General features: G+C 47.0%; 1 protein-coding gene across 2 annotated transcripts in view; it reads right to left on the reverse strand.

The window, feature by feature from the left end:
- Positions 1-1,687: 1,687 nt before the first annotated feature.
- Hrh2 (histamine receptor H2) overlaps positions 1,688-20,519 on the reverse strand; it is a 44,318-nt gene continuing 25,486 nt past the window's right edge. Inside the window, exons 3-4 of one of the 2 annotated variants that reach the window (XM_029570523.1) lie at positions 11,549-11,693; positions 4,617-4,748 (exon numbers count right to left, since the gene is read on the reverse strand). In XM_029570523.1, coding sequence (XP_029426383.1) covers positions 11,651-11,693 — 43 coding nt within the window. In that variant the 3' untranslated portion in view covers positions 4,617-4,748; positions 11,549-11,650. Of the gene's footprint in view, positions 4,749-11,548; positions 11,694-20,519 lie in introns of both variants that reach the window. The other variant, XM_008847342.2, reaches the window with a different exon arrangement.

The following is a 20,519-nucleotide window of genomic DNA, read 5'->3' on the forward strand; positions in this document are numbered from 1 at the left end:
CTTTCCTTTCCTTTCCTTTCCTTTCCTTTCCTTTCCTTTCCTTTCCTTTCCTTTCCTTTCCTTTTCTTTTCTTTTCTTTTTTTTGGGGGGGAGCTGAGGACCAAACCGTGTGCTTGCTAGGACAAAGCTAGCACTTGCATTGAGCTAAATCCCCAACCCTTGTCCTTCCTTCTTTCTTACATATCAATAATGGTACTTGCATCACATCCAGTTCCCACTGGTGGAATCTGAGCCTGTAGACCAGGATTGTATAAAGTATTTCCTGGACTCTATCCCTGGCCAGTTGCCCATCCAGTGCCCCAATATTTATTACACCCATGGCTAATATCCAGGAGTTACCAGTTATACCAAGAACTGGCCAACATCAACTACTGACTCACCTGCTTATCTTCACCTTTCCAAACCTTCTGTACAGCTTTGACTTTTCTTCATGAAGAAGAGTTCCTGTAAGCTCTGAATTACTTGCCATCTTTTCCCTGGATCTTACAAAATCTCATCAAGGTGTTTCTTAATGGTTTCTTTTGGAAGGTCCGAAGTTCAGAATTCTTCTACTCCCATGTCAAGGGTCTCTTCTCAGGTTGCATTATCTAACCGTGTCCTCTACTCTGTCTGCCTGTCTGCCTGTCTTCCTTCCTTCCTTCCTTCCTTCCTTCCTTCCTTCCTTCCTTCCTTCGTCCCTCCCTCCCTCCCTCCCTCCTTCCCTTCCTCCCTTCCTCCCTTCCTTCTCAAAAGCATTTCATTGCTACCTCTGGGATTTGATCTTTGCACAAAATTAATAAATCTTCTCTTGACCCATTTCTGTCCTTGCATGCACCTCATCTGCCTACTGTGGGCCTCCTTGACTGACAAATGTTTCCACTTTGAAGGTATTTTTTCTTCCTGTGTAGTAGTAACTTCTTTGTCTCTATAAAGTTTGGGGATTTCCTGCATCACAAACACATTTCCCCAGTATCTGTTACTCACTTGGCTTACAAAGAGAGCAGGAAATGATGACCTTCCCCTAGTCAGATATAAATGGATACATCAGATTACAGGGTGGATTGGATGATGTGTCTATTCTCAAAATGTAGCCTTAAATCCTCCTTCCACAGTTTGGCTTTCCATGGCTTCTGATATGGTCTTTAAACTGAAGTGTAGCTACTGGAAAGTGTCCTTACTTTATTTTCCTTTGAACATTTATTTTGTGTGTGTGGTGTGTATGTATGTCAGTGTGTGGGTATACACACATATGGAGGAAAAGTGGGGCATCACATCTCATCCTTTATTGCTCTCTGCCTGGAATTGCCTTGAGATAGGGTTTCTCATTGAACCTGAAGTTCACTGTTTTACATAGGTTGTCTGACCAGTGAGCTTTCAGGCTCTTCCCATCTTACACTATGTTTCACTATTTTAAATCTCAGTCCCAATGCTGGGATTACAGGCATGTACAAGCCTTGTCCAACTTTTAACGTGAGTGCTAGAGATCTGAACTCAGGACCTCAGGATTTGCAGAACAAGTGCTCTTCCTTCTTTCCAGTTCCAACTTAACTTTTTAAGGAAACGTTCAACTTGGCCTTTACCCCAGAATTTTATCATGGCTTTTTTTTTTTTTTTTTAAATCAAGACACCACATGATAAAGTTTGAGAATATTTCCTTGCCAGGAAATGAAAAAAAAAAACCCATCAAGGCAGCATCTGTTTTGATAGCTTTATTGGAACATGATGGTAACACAGAGCAAGGATTTGAAGTCCCACTGCAGCTGTTCCTCCTTCGAGCAGCATGTACCCCACTTCCGCAGCTATCAGACGATCCAGACAGCCTCCAATAGGGCAGGGCAGCTCAGATGTAGACTTGCATAATCCTCTGCAGTGGCTGGTGGCCAGTGGGCAGTGTGGGTCTGAGCCTTGATTACTTGTGTCTATGATCTGACAGGTCCATTTGCACTGGAGGTTTCATACCTCCAGTCATCTGGCCATGGCTTAGAGACTCCCCTGCTTTAGACTCCTGAGAGTCTAAACGGGGTATCAGGGCTTCCAAAATGAATCCAGTCAAGAGACTCAACTGACATATTTGGGGGTCATCAGGCCAAATGATGCCTTGAAGTTTATTGGTGGGTTAACTACTTAAAATACTGGCTTTGCCCATTCTCTGCATATTCATTAACACATTTTCACTCAGTTTCTACTACGTGTGGAATACTTTTCTAAGGGTTCGACAGGCAAAGGTCAACAGAAAGAACTTGTGTGTAGGGGAGGTGGATGGTGTCCAAGGAACCACGGAAATGACTGTAACATTACAACCATGCCAGTGCCTCCAAGAAAAGTTACAAGATGTGTGGCAAGGGCCTGCTGTAGGATGAGTCAGAAGGAGCAAAGAATTCATTGAGGAAGTGGTATTTTAGCTGAAATCTCATGGAGTGAACAGGCCTAGAGGACAGAAAGAGCATTTCAGGTCATGGAAATAGCACTCTGTGTGCCCTGGTTGCTAGGAATAACGAGTGAGATAAAAAGATAAGAGAAATAGGGCTGGAGTACAGAGAAGGCGGAGAAATGATGCAGGGGAAGCTGGAGGGCCATGCGGGCCATTCTGAAGATAGTTCTATGTTGTGTGTGACATAATCAGGTATGCATTTTACACAGCCCACTGCGGCTGTTGTGTGGAGAGTTGACTGGAGGAAGGGGAGTGAGATGTGAGGAAGATGTGTAAATAGCTGTTCCAGTTGTCCTGGTGGAGACTATGGGACCAACTGATACCAGGGAAGACGGGAGAATCAGTTGGATGGCGGAAAATTGTGTGGGGCGGGTAAGACTTTAGAGTGTGACTACAAAAAGCAAGGCAAAGGGCGGGCTATGCTTAAAGTTGATCACGGCTCTTGAAGCCCAGGATGTGCCTTTTGTCTGAGAAGGGGGACTCTGGAAGGGAGCAGGTAAGGAAGAAATTGGAGAGTGTAGTTGTAGACATGTTAAGGGTGAGGTACCTTTGGAATATCCAGGTGGAGATGAAGCAAGGACTGGAACCTTGCCTTCAGTCATAAATCTGTAAATCCTCATGTCTCCTGGCTGAGGTCATATGTAGGTGAGGTCCCAAAGGGAGAGTCAGAGTGAGAAGAAAAGGCTCAGGACTAAGTCCCAGGGAACAGCCACAGCTAGTGGCTGGGGAGAGGACAGTGAGTCACAAAGAGGACAGAAAAGTTAAGGGTAGACATTAAGAAGCAGGAGAGGGTCTTGGAAATTCAGGGAAGAATGGGTGCAAGGGAAGGGCATTGCCTCTAAGAAGCCCTGGAGGAGAAGCCCATCGACACCCTCATATCTCCAGGGCTCTCACCAACTCCATCTCCTCGAGTCTCTTCAGTAATTCTGGAACTAGGAAAAGGGAGTTTACCTGTTTGCACAGAGGAATAGAGTTGCTCAGACAGGTCAGGTGACATTTCCAAAGACATGTAGCCAACAGGAGGTGCCACTGGGTCAACTCCCCTGTTTGCAACCTTCGTATCCCCCCAACTTCCACTTGTTCTTCCCTGGGGACCAACAGACACATTGCCCAGCCAGTCCACTGCATGCCACTTCTTGTTGGTAACCCACTCTGGCAAGGGCCATATTTGAACATGAAGCGCTCTTAGAGGTCTAAGTCTTGCTACAGGAGGATAGACTGAGTTGAGGAAATATCTTGACCTTTCTTCTGAGTGGCAGTGTAGTGTAGTTTCAAGAACATGGGCATGAGACCTGGCTTACACCCACCTATTCATCCATCCATCATTCATTCATCTTCCCACCCATCTACCCATCCATCCCTCTGTTCATCCATTCATCCAACCATCTCTCTTCTCATCCATTCATCCATTCATCCATCCATCCATCTTCTCATCCATCATCTATCGTATCTATTCATCTTCCCACCCATCCATCTATCCACCCACCCACCTACCCACCCACCAACTACTTTTTGAGTGCCTGCTCTACTCCAGGCACATTTTCTAGCAGAGTGACCTTAGGTGGGTTCCAAACTTCTCTGAGCCTCAATTTCCATCTCTGTTAAGTTGGAACAGTGATGCTTACTTACCCTTAGCACATTGCATATAGATTATGAGAGTCATGTCGGTAAAGTACCTGGTACCTAGTTAGGTGCTCATGGAAGGCAATTTCTTTCTCTTTTACTTCCCTTCCCTTTTCATCCTGAGATCCCAAGAGAGTGTAAGGCCAGAGCTTTATAGTAACATCCTCTGCCCTTCTGCCCTGCTCAGAGGATGTGTGTGCTTCCCACATATGTACATTCACACACACACACACACACACACATACACACACACACACACACACACACACGTGCAAGCGTCCCTGCCCCATGTCTCTGCTTATGACACCTAGGGCCAGCACCAACTTGAACTTTGAACCCAAGGAATTCAGCCCAAAAGAGGTGTTTTGCCCTGGGTGGAGGACCACAACTCCCTGCCATGTGTTCTGTGAGCCTCCAGGCTCAGGCTAAGATTTGTCCTCAGTGGTTTGGGCTGGGTCTGGAGGAGCTCCAGAAGGGAAATTCAGGTGACAGGAGCATCATCTTCATTGTCCTGGCCAGTTCTAGACGGCCTCACGAGACAGTGCCCTCATTGCTTCCTGTGAAGGAGTCCTCTCTGTCTCCTGAGACAGTGGCTCCCCCGATAGCTCTTCTAAGGGACCTTCTGAGTGTTGCTGGAAAAAAACGAAGCCCCCATAGGCTTTTGCAGCAGCTCAGGAGGTTGCTGGAGCATATGGTGCAGGACAGTGCTGGTTTCCTGCAGAGACACAATCACAGGTCTGGGTTGGGGTAACTGGAGATAAGCTTACAAGCCTGTGGGGCCAGGGATGAGCCTCTTTGCTGTGCTAATACTGAGCCTAGTCCCTGGGAAGGGTGTGTGGGCTGGGCTGAGGGATTGCTCTTTCCTGCCTACAGCTGTACCTGTGAGCAGCAGGATAGAACTCTCACCTACAAGGAGGAGCACTCCACAGCCTTGCTTTCAAATCCCAGTTCTGCTGCACTGTCCTGGTCAAGTTACTTAGATGCTCTGAATCTCAATGGAGCTATTCATAGGTACCCTTCAACTCCGGAAATAATTGTTATAAAATACAGGTAAAAGGCCACCCTGTACAGTAGGAGCTCAAATAATACTTGCTATGTTCCCAGTCTTGAAGTTATTTTTTGCAGTGCTGGGGTTGGAATCCAAGACTGCCTTGTGCATATCTTGCATGAGCTGGGGAAACTTGGGAGAACAAATTTATGCTGCCTTGCATTCAAAGCAGCTGTGAGCAGAGGCCAGCAGGGCAATCAAGCTCATGGTTCCTTCTTCCATACACAGGGAGGAAGAGTACTGTGCTCCTCTGTACGCTTCAACCTGCCGCATGGTGGCTGTAGCTGTGGAGGCCTGACTTTGCAAGGCTCTGTGAGCAAGGACACATCCAGTTCTCAGCTTCCTTCAATGTGCGCCCCATTCTGGCTAAGCCACTGTGGGGACTCCAGGGTGGCTCTAGCCTTCCCTCCCAGCACACCCTACCTTCATCTGGAACTCAAGGTCACAGTGTGTTATTCCACTGGCACCCTTCCCCATGTGAGCAGTGTACATATTTGAACAAGCAGGCAGGCAGGGTCTGCCCTTGAACTAACGTTCCAATGGCTTGGAGAAAGCACCTCTTGCTCAAATTAGTGAAATCACCAAAGAAAAGCTACCCCAAGGCTGGAAAATAATTATCTTTTTTCCCCTAAGGAGCCTAATAATCTCTTGAGGTAATATTGCTTTGGAAATATTACAGGCTCATAATAAAATGCCAGCCCATAGAGATAACAAAGAGAAACAAATAAACAGCTCAAATAATCCCTTTGCTTGGGGCAAATTGTTATGTTGCACAGCAATTCAATTATTAGATATTTTTGAATGAAATACATTCATCATCCAAACAGGTTCTGTTTAAATCACATAACATGTGGTTTAAAGAATATCAAAAAATACCAGTGTAATCCCCGGACCTCATCAGCACCTGACTTGTTTTAGCAGATATTTCTGTTTTCCTAAGCAATACATTGTATTATTTTGCTTATAGTTTACTTTTATGTACATGGTATCATGTTTTATATTTTTCCCCATAGCTGACTTTGTCCTTGCTAAACATATTTTTGAGTTAAATTGTGTTGATGGGTGAACTTGTGGCTGATATTTACTGCTGTAAAGTAATCCACTGTGTGACTGTATTTCAGTTTATCTGCCTTTTTACTTGTTGATGGACCTCAGGATTGTTCTCAAACTTTTATCACTGCCAAAAATGCTGCTTAAGACACCCCCAGACCTGTCTCTGGTGAACAAATGTTAAGTTTCTTCAGAGTCTATGTTGGGAGTTGAGTTGCTAAGTCATGAGTGTAGATGGAGGTTTGATCAAACTGTCTCCAAAAGGCATGGTAACAATTCTATTCCATTAACAGGGTAGGTGTCACATCCCCACCTGATCCCCTCAAACTTCTGAAAATGTTGTCAATCTGCTAAGTGTGAAAGAGAACCCAATTGTTTGATAAATTCACATTTTCCTGGTTGCTAATGAAGTTGAAGCCCCTTTTTACTTTTCATTCACATTTTCTCTGCATTGCCTAGTCAACTCTCTCTCTCTGTCTCTGTCTCTGTCTCTGTCTCTGTCTCTGTCTCTCTCTCTCTCTCTCTCTCTCTCTCTCTCTCTCTCTCTCTGCCTTATTCCCTTGACACAGAGTCTCTCAGTGGACCTGAAGCTCAATTAGGTTGGCTGGCAAGCTGGGAGATCTTGTCCCCGCCCCTCCAAGTGCTGGGATTGCAACTTGTGTGGCCATGTCCGACTTCTTTATGTGGGTCATGGGGAGTCATGCTCAGGACCTCATGCTTGTGTAGCAGGCACTCTTACCCACTGGACTATCTCCTCAGCCCCCATTTTCCTTGACTTTGAGTCAGGTTTATCTGCTTTTCCTTTGGGGTTTAGCTTCTTGGTCTTTGCTTATGAAATCTTTTTATGTTTCAAGGTCATAAAGATTTTCTGTTTTCTTCTACAAGTTAGACCTTTTGTCCTTGATGTTTAAGCTATTAGCTTATCTGGAATTGGCTTTTGTGTATCATATGACATCCAATTTTTTTTTCTGTTAACCTTCCTCCTCACTTCTGTTCCCAGTGTCCAATTTTAACATACAAAAGCCATTCACTGATTTTCCCTATTGACTGTATAATGCTGGCTGATTTCTCCACTTTACATCCGGTTCCTTTGTGGGCATAAAATTGACCCCAATGTTCTTATTATCATTCTTAATCTCAGCAATGTCTAGGAAAATATCCTCCCTCATTCTTCATCTTCCTTAAGTCATTTACTCCTTTATTTTCACAAGTTTTGCCAGAATTTTCCAAAGCAATAACTTCTGGGTCTGTTGCTCTTCTCTGTATTAAGCGTTTGTTTTCTGTTTCAGAAACTTGTCTCTACTAGTCATTTTTGTTTGCTTTGTTTTTCTCTTTTCTGTTCTTTCTTTCTTTCTTTTTTTTACTGTTTGAGTTGCTGATCTTTTAAACTTTCTTTAAAAAATTTTATTTATTATTTTTATTTTATGTGTATGAGTATATTGCTTGCATGTATGCAAGTGCACGCATGTTGTGCAATGCCCATGGAGGACAGAAGAAGGTGTCGGATTTCCTGGAACTGGAGTTACAGACAGTTGTAAGCCACCTTACAACTTTAAAAAAATCAAATTTGCTTTTAAAAAATTTTGGGTTTAAAAAAATCAAATTTGGGATTGGAGAGATGGCTCAGCCGTTAAGAGCTTTGGGTGCTCTTGCAGAGGACCTGGATTCAGTTCCTATGCTCACATGGTGGCTATCACCATGGAGACAGTTTGGTCAAACCTACATCCATCACTACATCCACTGCTAAGTTGAACTTAGCAGTTCAACCTACATCCATCACTATATCCATGGCTAAGTTGAACTTAGCAGTTCAACTCCCAACACAGACTCTGAAGAAACTCTTATGTTTGTTCACCAAAGACAGGTCCGGGGGTGTCCTAAGCAGCATTTTCGGTGGTGATAAAAGTCCGGTTCCAGGGGATCCTATGCCCTCTTCTGACTTCTGTGGGCATTGCACGACACAGGTGCACTTACATACATGCAGGCATAACACTTATAAACATAAAATAAAAAATTTTAAACACTCATATAAAAAATCAAATTTGATACTTTTTTCTTCTCCCTCCATCTTCATACTTCCTTCCTCCTTTCCTTTTTCAAAATTTATTATTATTATTATGTGTATATCGGGTGTGTGTGTGTGTGTGTGTGTGTGTGTGTGTGTGTGTGCATGCTGTGGGCATGCTACAGTATACTTGTGGAAGTCAGTGGACAACTCTCTGCAGTTGTTTTCCTCTTTCACCTTACGTGGAGTCCAGGAATTGAGCTCAGACAGTCAGGCTTGTACAGCAAGCACCTTTACACACTGGGCTATCTCATTTGGCACGTCTCTTGAAACAAGGTCTCACTCTGTAGCTCTGTAATTCTGAATCGTTTACACCCACCACCCATCATTCTCTCTTAACTGAGTTTTTACTAGTTGTACTTAACAGTGTCCAGATTCACAACATTCCTATGTAAATGTTATTTGAATCAGAACTTTCACATTGAGAATGTAAAATACATTCATCCACCAGGGGTCAGAACCAGCATCAGTGCTCCTCCCTATGAGAAGCCTCCTTCAGGTGCTCTCTAAATCTCAGATTTCTCTCTGTAGGAATAATAGCTACAACATCCCAGGACCGTCTTAAGAGTTAGTGAACCCCAAGGTCCTCTTCCTTTACCCTTGGTACCTGCTTCTAGCACTGGTTACCCAACAGAACCTTCACCTGCTATGACTTGTGTCTGTGCTTTGCACATTATTCACTGTTCGACAATGCCCTTAATTTCTTCCTTACTTTCACACTTCCTTCTGGGCACTGTCTCTGAGGTTTCCTAGAATTGACTCCTTCCTGTTTTGACAGACCCTCTGCCTAGGCACTTACTTCCCTGGGTCAGCCATGGATTGCTTGTATGTCTCCCAGACTAAGCTGGGAATGTCATAATGGCAAGAATTGGATCTCTCTCTCTTTGCTCCTCCCTCCCTCCTTCCCTCCCTCCCTCCCTTCTTTTCTTGAAGGGAAATGATGGGGTAGGGAACTCTGATTCCCACTCAGCCCCTTGCCTGCCCTGTGTCACCCACTTCTTGCTGCTCCTGCTGGACTGCTAAACAATATGACAAGAATGGTCCTGAACAGGCACTCGCTAGTTTCACTTTACAACCCCCATGTGATATATAGGATATGTTTGCCTTATTATCCTTAGGAGGATGAGGAATTGGGGGCCAAACAACTTCAGTTACTCTCCCAAGGACTCAGCAGATGAGGAAGGGATGCATCCTCCAGTGACCCTGGTGCACCTCAGTTCCCTGTCCTCGTGCTTTCTTTAGGATGCATGTGGCAGAGTTGGGAGGGGCTACATAGCCCAGTCCCTTTGGAATATGGGTTCCCCTCAGGTTTCTCCAGCCCTAGACTTTTGCTCACCCTGTTCTTTATTGTGTTGCCATGTGTATTTTTGCCATATGTATTTGTGCATGTGGAGGTCAGCAGATAATTTGCAGGAATCAGTTCTCTTCTTCCATCATGAGGGTCCCAGGAGTTGAATTCAGATCATCAGCCTTGGTTGAAAGCACCTTTACCTACTGAGCCATCTTGTAGTCCTTAGGGTTGGATATTTAAATGAAGGAGAATCTGAGCTCCCTGCCAGTTCGTGCCAGCTTATGAAAAGACCCCCAAAGTATCTGAGGCAATTCCCAAAGCTCATTCCCTCCACTCATTACACCCCATCCTCATGAGGCAGGCAGAGTGGCAGGGTTCCATCAATGGGGAACCCTCAGCTTGGAGAGGCCTGCCATTTGATCCAGCTCTGGAGTTCTGTGGACCGGTCATGCCAGATCCTGCCTGCTCATGCTGGTCTATTCGCTCTGAGACCCCAATTTGCTCTCCAGTGTCTCAATGACTCCAGCCTTGAAGGTGGGCCAGGGCTTTCCCCTCAATGTCTCCTCTTCAGCTCCTTCAGAGACTGTTCCCCCTCCCCGCCTCCACTGCCCATCTTTAAAGGCCAATGGTCCCTTTTGGTCTGTACTCTCTATCCTAGTCAGCCACCCACACAACACTTCCAGGATCTTACTGATGAAGATGTGGCTTTGAGGAACTGATGCCTTCAGATGTTGCTTGTTGCAAGAAGGCTCATACAGCCTACCCTGAAGACAAATGACATGCAACAAAGGTCCTAAAATATCCCTTCCCTTGGGCCAATAACTTTCCAGAAACTCAGTTTTCAATCTGCCCAAAGACAAGTGGAACAAAGGTCCTAAAATATGCCTTCCTCCTGGCCAGTAACTCTGTTTCCAGAAACTTAGTTTCTAGGAAAATAGTCTGAAATAAATCTGAACATTTCTGTGCTCGAAGATGTTCACCACAGAGTTGCTCTGTAATAGCAAAAAAGACTGAGGCAACAGCAAGTGAGGGCCTCCTTGAGCAACAGCCATGGGAAACATTCTGACCAACCACAGGTCTCCTCATGTTCTCTCCTTGCCAGCTGTGAGCTAATGGTCAGTGGGGTCCCACTGGGCTAGGTACCATTCTTAGGCCTTTTCTACTTATTTCCTTTAATGCTTAGAACAACTTTTTAAAAATTGGTAACTTTCTTTTTTACAGGTAGGAAACTGAGGCATAGAGAGTTAAGAAACAAGATCAGGGTCAGTCTGCTCCCAGGCAGTCTGGTTCCACCAGCTTAACCTTTTCTGGCACAGCAGTGGTCACTAGTTACTATCACCATGTGATTGTTGAATACCAGCTGGTATGAGGTCCTTCCCAGGTAGGGCAGGGCCACACATTAATTTGAGATGGCCTGCCCTTATTTGTCCATACCAACACTGTCCATACTAGTAAGGAAAAAAGAGGAACAATCTAGACAGATACCATGGTGAGTCAGGGTGCATGGGGCTTGCAAGGGCCCCATTAGCGCAGTGCACTGCCCTTCCAGGGAGGAGTTGACACCACCACCAGGGAAGTGTGGAAGGGGAGGAGCATTAGAAGCCAGAGTGGGCACTGCCTCAGCCCTCTCCCTAGGAGTCAAAAGCTGACTTCGGGGGTGGGATTCACCAGAGGATGAACTTGAGGGTCTGACAGTGCAAGGGCTTATGCATCACTTGCTGTCTAGCCTGGACAAGGCTGATTCAGAAGGGCACTGCAAAGGGACAGTAATGGCAGAGAAGACCTTGTACCCTAGTTCTCCTGTTCCCTCTGGGGGTGCAAAAGACCCCTAGAGTCTCTGAATCTACAGTGAACCCAAGCCGAATCTGGGAGCCTGCTTTTTAGGGGTTTTCTGATGGTGAGGCTCTGCAGCAGAGAGTGAGGTCTGTGGATGACTGATTCTTGACAAAAGAGCTTAGAAGCAGGCCACCTGTGTGATCTGGGCCAGGCATCCCAACAGTGCCTGCATAGAGGTACCACAGGGACAGGTCTAGAGGGGCCCAGACACCCTGGGGAACTTACCCCAGAGGCTGGAGGTGGGGAAAGTCCTGTTGTGACTGCCTTCAGCGTCCAGAGTCACTGGGGTCACAGATGGAAGTGACAGAGTTGCCTGACAGTGGAAACTTAAGGTTTTCCTTCATCTGTGACATCGTGGCCTGTCAGCTCCCTGTGTAGAATGAAAGGAAGACTTTTACACTCAGGTTACCTGGGTGCATGCTAATGGTCCTTCCCCTACACCCTGGAGGAGGAAGGTGGTGGTATGATCAGTCCACTTTTCAGACCAGGGCAGTTTCAGAGAGAGAGGGAATGATGCTCAGGTCAGCTGGCTGCCTCTTGGGATGCAGCTTTAGCGCTGGGAGTGTGCTGGTAAAGGTGAGTGAACGGATGACTCAGCCACCAGAAGGAGAGCCAGGAGAGCTGCACACCACCACAGGGACAAGACTGGGGAGGGCAAAGCACAAAACCATCATCCTCTTCGCGCTGTGAATTTGAGACTTTGAACTTAAATGTGTGCCTGCACAAGGACAGGAGGGGTATGCAGAACTGTGACTTCAGGGGTTGGTGGCAGCAAAAATGAGCATTCTCTGTGACTTTCAATTAAGGATTATCATGCCCCCAAAAAGGGAGAAGGAAGGGTCAGAAGATCATGAAACCCAAGAAACTTGAAAGACTCAGGAGGTTCAAGAAACTTTACTCCTGAAGTTATAGAAAAATAACTGCTGTGGGGAAGGAGACTTGTGGGGAGTAGAGAATGAGCTGTGCCAGGAGTTACAGTGAGGTAGTGTTTGAGCTCTGGCACTCATGCTGGGGTGGGTTTTTTAGTGATGCTTCTAAGCTCCAGTAAATCCGTTGATTGACCTGGCTGAACTTGGATGGAACTATTACTTGTCCTCTATACCTGGGGTAATTAGAAAAATAACAATCAGGGACGACTTGCTACCCACCCTGAATTCAGGCCCCAGGTGATGATGGCATATGGCTAGTAATCAAATGCAGAAGGACTGAGTCTTATTTGTGGATTGTGATGCAGTCTGTACCATGCGCTGCAGATGAGGCACGGGACACATATAGGGCAAGCAGACCTACTGACGGCCTAGTGGCGATACCTGCCACTCTTCAGCACTTGGGACAGACCCCCTGCAATTCTTCTTTCTAGGCAAGGAGAGCCTTAGGAGATGTAGGTACCTTGCAATGCTACACCATCCTGGCCCCCAACACAAAACCCTGTGGCGCATTGTGTTTTTGCAGGGGCAGGAACAGCTGTCAAAAATTTTAGTTCTTTTTTAAAGACAAGGAAATTGGGTCTCAGAGGATGTGACCTGTTCAGGGTCATACCAGACACCCCCACAGAAGAGGCAGAGGCATGAGGAAGCCGGGCTGCCTGTCCCCAGGTTGGGGCTTTCATCACAGAGCCACCCTGTGCCACTTGGTGCTTTGCCTGGCACTGCTCTAGCGCCTGCAGTTCATTATGACAAGAACACGTTTTATTGTATTTGCCTGCCTCCTCGTGCTAAGTGATTCATAGTATGAAAAACACAGGCCTCACTGCCCATGCCAGAGATTCTTGACACAACACAGTTGGGGTTGTGGGCATAATTTCACTCCCTTGTTAAGCATTTATATGTTATTGTTGGCATGGTCCCTGTGACTAATCTAAGTTCCCAACTTTTGGATGAGGGACACAGGGCTCAGAGTCAGTACCCAACTTGAATAATTCAGCAGTGGAACCTAAAACTTTTCGGTTTCTCCTTTGCAGAGCTTCTAAAGAGTGAAGTCCACCACTGACCAGGTGTGCTCATGGCTGTTCTGGACACCGTGTATGAACTGGTGTTAAATCTCATCCTAATCCTTTTGTGAAAGTGTTTTTAATTCCTGTTTTTCAGATGAACAAACTGGGGCTCAGAGAGGGCAAGGCATCTGTACAAGGTTTCAGAGTGAGGGGCTGGATTGGCACTTACTTCTTACCCCAGCATTAGCAAACAAGGGTCCAGTCCAGCCCATGACCTCTTCATATTGAAAAGGCTAAAAAAAAAAAAAAACCCAGTAGTTTCATGTCCCATCAAAATGTTCTGCAACTGACATTTTAGTGGCCACAAATAATGTTTCATCAGGCCATAGCCACCTGCATGCTGTGTTGCTTATAGCTGTTTTTGATCTACGATAGCAGACTGAGTACAGCCTTATGTCATCTAGTAATGAACACAGTCTAAGAAATGCATTGTCAGAAAATACGACCATGTTGCAAATATCACAGCATGTCCTTACACACTCAGAGCTGGCCTGGTCTAGCACACACCTCAGCTGTATGGGGTAGCCTTTCACTCCTGGGTTATGAATCTGTGTAGCATGACTCTGTGCTGAATGACAGGTGATTCTAATGCAGTGCTAAGTGTGTCTCAGCATAGAAAAGGTGCCATAGAGCACTGGGCAATAGGACTTTTTTTTCTGCTGTGTTATAATTTTAGGCTGGGGTATATGGTTGTTAACTGGACTGAAAGGCTGTTAGGAAACATATGGTCATAGTTGCATTCAAAGCTGTATTGATTGCAAAGTCTAAAACATGTCCTACCTGGCACTCTGAAGAAAATATCTGCCTGCTCTATGCCAGGCTATCTCTTGTGGGGTCTGGAAAATACAAGACCCCTCCGCCACAGGATGGCACTGGCTGGTCTCAGCCCAAAGTAACAGGCAGGTTTCCTGTGCTGCCAAGCTGTACACTGCCCTGGGGCTGGATTCCCTGGAAAGGGCCTTTGGATTCACTATGGAGACCAGGCTGACCTCGAACTCAAAGAGATCTGCCTGCCTCTGCCTCCCAAGTGCTGGGATTAAAGCCACCACGCCCAGCTTCTTTTTCTTTAAAAAAAATTTAAAGTGTATTAGTATTTACAACCCCCCCAAACCCCTACAGCACACAGAAGCATTCAAAGAATGCAAAATACAATTTGATTTAAAATTCAGATTTCCCTATAAGGTAACAGCCTCTTGGGGAATCGCATGTGGACACTACCAGATAAGCACTTACTGTACATTGAAAATGTGTTGTACCTTGAGAGAGGATTCAAAGAACTTAAACAAAGTGTATTGTATATATGGCCTTTTAAAAAAAAGACCCTTTCTTGTTCCTTTCCTTCAGGGTGAAAAGGTAGCAACAGCAGTGGACTCTCCTTTCCTCCCAGACCCCAGGTCTTCCTTGGAAAGAAACTAAGGGAGGGGCACAGCCTGAGGAAGGAGATGCATCCAGCCTCTATTTGGCTTCAAAGGTATCGTCCTCAGAACTTCCCAGTGCCCTTGATTTATCCCTAGGACTTTTGGGGCTGTGAAGGGGGGGGTCTTACTTGCTCTATTTTCCTTCCCCCGACTCCCTCTGAGAACAGGAGAAGCTCTTCTACCCCAAACTCTCTGCAGAGACAGAAGTGATTGACTCTGTGTCTGCTCGCTGGGAAGCTACACAGAAGGGCTGGCCCTGAGCATTCCAAGCCTACCCCAGAGGGAGGACAATAGGGAAGGATCTGAGCTAGCGAGTTGGTCCCAGAGGTAGTTTACACTGGAGGTCTCCATCCAAGTCTGCAAAGGGCCATCTGTGCCCCAAAGCCCTGTGCCCACTGCATCCTTGCCTGTCCCTGGTGAAGGAAGAATGGGGCCTTAGAAGGAAGGAAGGGGAAGAAAATAAAGACAAAGAGAATGGAAAAAAATGAAGAAAGACCAGACAGATGGTGAAGATAGAGTTTTGAAAACATCATGCTAACTAAAAGAAGCCAGGCACAAAAGGTCCAGAACTGGCAAGTCTATAGAGAACAATCAAGATAGATGCTTGCCCTGAGTTGGGGGCTGCAGGAAAGGGCTGTGGGAATTGGGAGACAACAAAAGGGTACAGGGTTCCCTTGGGGGTGATATGTTCCAAAATTGGCTGCAACAATGGCTGCACACTGCTGTGAAGTACTAGGAAGCACTGGCATGTATGCTTTAAATGGGTGGATTGTACAGTACGCAAACTGATGGGGAGAAAGGGAAGATGAAGGACAGGAAAGGGGGAAATGAATGGCAAAGGACAGAAACTCTCACTTGTTCAACCTGCCTGCCATACACCAGGGGTGCCAAGAGCCTGCACCTTTACCCTCAAAGTCAGTTATCATTAGTTTATAGACTGGAAAGTGAACCTCAGACTGTCAAGTATCACCGAACCAGTAAGTGAAAGCATGACTCAACACTGGGTCTGTTCAACTCCCGGTAGCTGGGATGAGGGCAGAGACGGAGACCTGCCTTACACAAGACAGTCAGCAGGACCTCAAAGGCAAGGGGCTAGCCACTGTTCTGTAGTGTGTGGGAAGGAGCTATTCAGAAATGCTAAATCAACATGCCAAAAAGTTAGGCCAGTAGCCAGATAATATAAGTCAACATCTGGGCTCTTGAATCAGTCAACAAGTTTAGGCCAGTGAAGAAAACTTCCTTTCTGAGTAGTAGCTCTTCTGGAGAAGTGTGTCTGTCAGACACGTAGCTCTGGCACACCCATGGTAATGCAGCCTCATCTCCAAAGAATGAACTTGAAACAGAAAGCCAAATAAGACCCTCCTCTGGCATAACAGAGACAGGATGTTGAGAAGCATCTCTGGACAGCAGTCCTGGAAATTCACTTTTTATGCTGTTACCTGTGGCTTCACTCTTCCAGGCTTATCTGTGACACAGATGGGGGTGGAGAGCACTTTCTACCAGAGGCTCTGTGACTCAGAGGTGGCCCTGGATGCTGCTGGGGGATCCTCTCCTGACACCAAGGTCTGGAGGAGGGCCCACTGTGATGCAATGTCTAAGAAAAGGGAACAAGCTACCTCTGATTCTCCCAGGCTCCTGACTGTCCCTCTTTGAGCCTGGGTTTCCTGATGCCTACAGTGAGGTGACGTGAATCACTTCTCAAGGTTCTCACGGACTTAGAACAAAGAATTCATTTGGTCATTCACCAATGTGCCAGGCACAGAGCTGGGTATCAGGGATTCAGCAGTGAACAGCATAGGCAAGGTCTGCCCTCCAGTAACTGATAGTCTAGGGGAACAGACATAACACAAGCCAAAAGCATGGGGTGGGACAAGGTATGGCCTGGGAAGTTGCTGAATGTGTGCATGAGAGGAGGTTCGTGCATGTTAGGAGCCGGGCAGTACAGAGTCTTGGCGGCTGGGTAGACTTTGGATTTCATTCTAAAAGCAGCAGAAGGGTTGAACTATAATCACATCGCTTTTAGAAAGGGCCTGTGTGGCTTTAGAGGGAAGGATGCTGGCTGTGACTCTGACTCCCTGGCAAAAGGAGGGTTGGAAGGAGGAGGGGGAGGTGCCGGTCATGGCCAAGTCAGGCACATGAGTACATGGGCTCTGCAGGAATGAGGAAAGGCACACTCAGGAGAAGTGCTGATAGGCTAGGTGCCTAAGAATCTTATCTCCCCAGAGATTATGGGGAGCTAGTGAATAAAAGAATATGGCCGAAAGAACTCTGCGTAGGGGTGCAGCCTCTCAGCTTGCTCTGCAGAGCAAGAGTCACTGACTCCCTGTGCCTTGGCAGCCATAGGACTGGGACTGAGGTGTTGGTCAAAAGCAGAGCCAAGTTCAAGTCCAGATGTTTCATGTGGGAAGAGCCTAGAGCTTAGGCTTGGAGACCAGACAGGCTTGGGTTGGAGTCCTAGCTCTACCACATCTGAAACAGTTATGGCCTGACACCAGTTGGCTAGGTGGTACCAGGGGTCCAGGGTGGCTCTGTGGGATGCACCACTCCCCTGAGCACAGGGACTGTGCTCTGCTCACTGCCCTGGTGACAGCACCGGCATCGAACAAGGCCTTGGCAAATGCTTTTGAATGAGTGAATTATACTTTGAGTGAATGATCATTTCCTCGGGCACAGAAGGAGGTGGGTGGGGCCTGGAAAGAGGAAAAGAAGCAGGGCAGGAAGGTGGCCAGGGAACCAATCATGAAGGGTCTTGGATGTTCTAATGCCAGGGAATAAATTGGGACTTGTGGCAGGCTGGCCATAGGTCCTTGATCCAGTCACCTGAAAGTGGGGTTAAATGGGCTTTGCCCATGTGGAGGATGGTCCTAGGCTGTCCCGCTGGGCTTTTGGCGTGTCCCGTCTGAGGGAGACAAAGGGTGACTAGGCAGCAGAGATGTGAGCCTGGAAGTGGAAGGTGGACATGGCAAGCGTGGGAAAGGACCTATGAATCAAGGAGAGCAGGGGACTTCTGAAAACTGGAAAAGGCCAAGTCGAAGGCTATGGTCCTTGGAAGCCTCCAGAAGGAGCCAGCCCTGCCATCTGATTTTAGGCCTCTTGAGCCGAACAGAAGAAGCATGTGCTGTTTGGGTGGAATTAGTCACAGAAGCCCTAAGAAACAACCCTAGGGTGATGTCAGGGGCAGGATACAGGGGACCGTGAGGAACTAAGGTGATGTTCTTGCTTTTAAAAGCTCACTATGAGTGATGGAGTGAGGGGACCAGATAGGTAAGGTGTCGCCTGCAATAGAACTGAGGAAAGGGCACGCAGAGCCTCCAGCTGAGAGCTGACTGCTGGGCCACACGAAGATATGACCAGCCAGCTCAGCTCTCTCTCCCCTGATGTCTCTGCCTTGGCTGGCTGTGCCCTGCCCTTCTCCATTCACGACAGGCTGGGTCATTCCCCGTCAGGATTCTTGGCAGTGTTAAAAGCTTTGAGCGAGTGCCAGTTCTTTCCCCCAGACAAGGAGCAGGAAGGGCAAGCTATTAGTTAGCAGGGAAGCTGGGAGCTGACCTTACTGAGGGACATACAATATCTCAACGGCCCTGGCAACTCAGTGCAAAAACCAACCTCAATTCCCAGCCTCCTGCAACTCCTGAGCTGGTGTGGCCTGTCTGCTCTCTGCTCCCAGGAGCTGAAGACAGATCACAGTTGAGCTGTCTGGGAACTGAGCATGGCCCCTCTACAGTTGCTGTGTTTGGACCAGGCAGGTACCACCTCTTAGCTGGTCTCAGCTTCTTCCCAGTCAACACTGCAAGGATCAGAAGGAATGTGGACAGTCAGGGTGCCCAGTAACCAGAGAACACTTACTTAGCAATTGCAGTTGTTATTTCTTTGGTTGCTTACATAGATCTCAGCCTCAGAGGAACTTGCTACCTTGTGTCGCTTGGGACAATTTACTGTACTTATTTGAACCTCAGTTTCCCATTTATAAAGTAGAGATTAGGGGCTGGAGAGATAGATGGCTCAGTGGTTAAGAGCAGGTACTATTCTTGCAGAGGACCTGAGTTTGATTCCCAGCTGACAATATACCTATACCTCCAGTTCCAAGGGATCTGATGCCCTCTTCTGGCTTCTGCAGGTACCTGCACTCATGTACAGACATACACGTATTATGCACATAATTAGAAAAAAATTAAGTAGCGATTGAAATGCACTCCCAGACTCAAGGATCTATCCCTTGCCTGGGTGAGCAGGGATTTCCTGTTTGTATGTCAAGACTCATCTCCAAGTATTCTTGTCTTGGATGCTGAGTTCAAATCCTTGTACTTGCTGCTCTGAGCCAGCTTTGTAATTAGACCATGAGCACTTACAGAGGGTTAGAGTAACAGTGTGAGGTGGGGGACTTGCTTTACCTGCCTGTGCTCCTTAGCACTTGGTGCAGGGGTAGGAGCATAGTTCCCCTTCCCTCCACTCCAGTTGCAGGATGACTAACACAAAGAAACAAGGTCAAGTGGCAAATGGAGACAGCTCAGCAAATGCCAGCCATTTCTGCTAAGTATGTATTGAGTGTCTGTTTCTCTGAGGATTAGGGTTAAAAGGTTGCTTATTAGCCAGGGAGCTAGACTGGGAAGACCAGTAGAGTGCCAACTTCTCCCATGTAATCTATTACCCAGTGTCTTCTTTCCCCCATGGTGAACTAAATTAGCTTTGCTGCCTCCTGAGTGAGAGACAAGGAAAAATGTGGTTGAGGGAGCATTTTGTCTATCAGGATGGGGCATGGAAGTCTCCAAGTGTAGAGCTTCAGAGACACCCTGGGCTGCTTGGAGGACAGGCTTGAGAAAGGGAGTCTAGAAGCCAGGATGACAAGGATGATGCTGCAGCAGGAGTTCAGGAGCAGGAGCAACAAGGTTTTCTCCAGAGGGACAGGGGAGAAGGCAGGTCCTAGGTCTAGCCATATCTGGGAGGAAGAGGCAGCTTGAGGACAGGATGAGGCCTGGGAGTCTAGTGAGGCAGTGTTGCTCTCACAGTTCTCCATCAGAACCCAGAGCCTAGGGTGTGGCTCTGATAAGGGCTTGCAAATGAATGAATGAACACATGAATGAATGAGGCGGGGGGGGGGGAGGGCAAAGGCAGAGTCTGTGGGGAGAGAAAGAAAAATGACATTAACTGAGCAATTTCCCCATGCCAGGCATTCTCCAGGCCTCCATTCATGTCCTGTTGCCAGCTCAAGCAGGAGCTGGCTTTGTATACAGTGAGCTTTCTTGGTGTCACTCAGACAGTGCTAAGGGTTCCCTCAACACCCTGCAGTGACTTTGTCACCTGAGAATTTACTGAGATCCTATTCTGATTCTGCTGATCTTCCCAGCCTGGACACTCGGAGGTGGAATCTGGCCTCCTCCCTCCTATTTCTCTTGCATGCCACACATCCAATGTTCTGCAGGATTTTGTTTTTCTTGTTTAAACAGCTTATGAGATTTTGCTTTTTTCTCTCTCCCCTCCCACAGATCAGTGCTGCTGCCTCTGGCTGTCTACAGGGTCACTCTGCTGTCCCACATCAGAGGGCCATCATAGCCCTCTGTCCAAAGCCCTGATCTGCTAACCACAGCCCTCTTTCCAAGGCCCGGATATACTAAGGCTACCCCCTGATAGCCCCTGTACCTCTCCTTTCCCAAGCTCTACAGCATAATGCCCACACTCTTGGCCCTACTTCAAGGCCCCACCTTCCCAACCCTGCCATCCTATTTCCTACCTTGAGCATTCCTAAAGCAAGAGCTGATTTGCACATGGATCTTTGAGTGTCATTCCC

Source organism: Nannospalax galili, unplaced genomic scaffold, assembly GCF_000622305.1.
Source record: "Nannospalax galili isolate Female #2095 unplaced genomic scaffold, S.galili_v1.0 scaffold762, whole genome shotgun sequence".
In the NCBI taxonomy this organism is placed as follows: Eukaryota; Metazoa; Chordata; class Mammalia; order Rodentia; family Spalacidae; genus Nannospalax; species Nannospalax galili.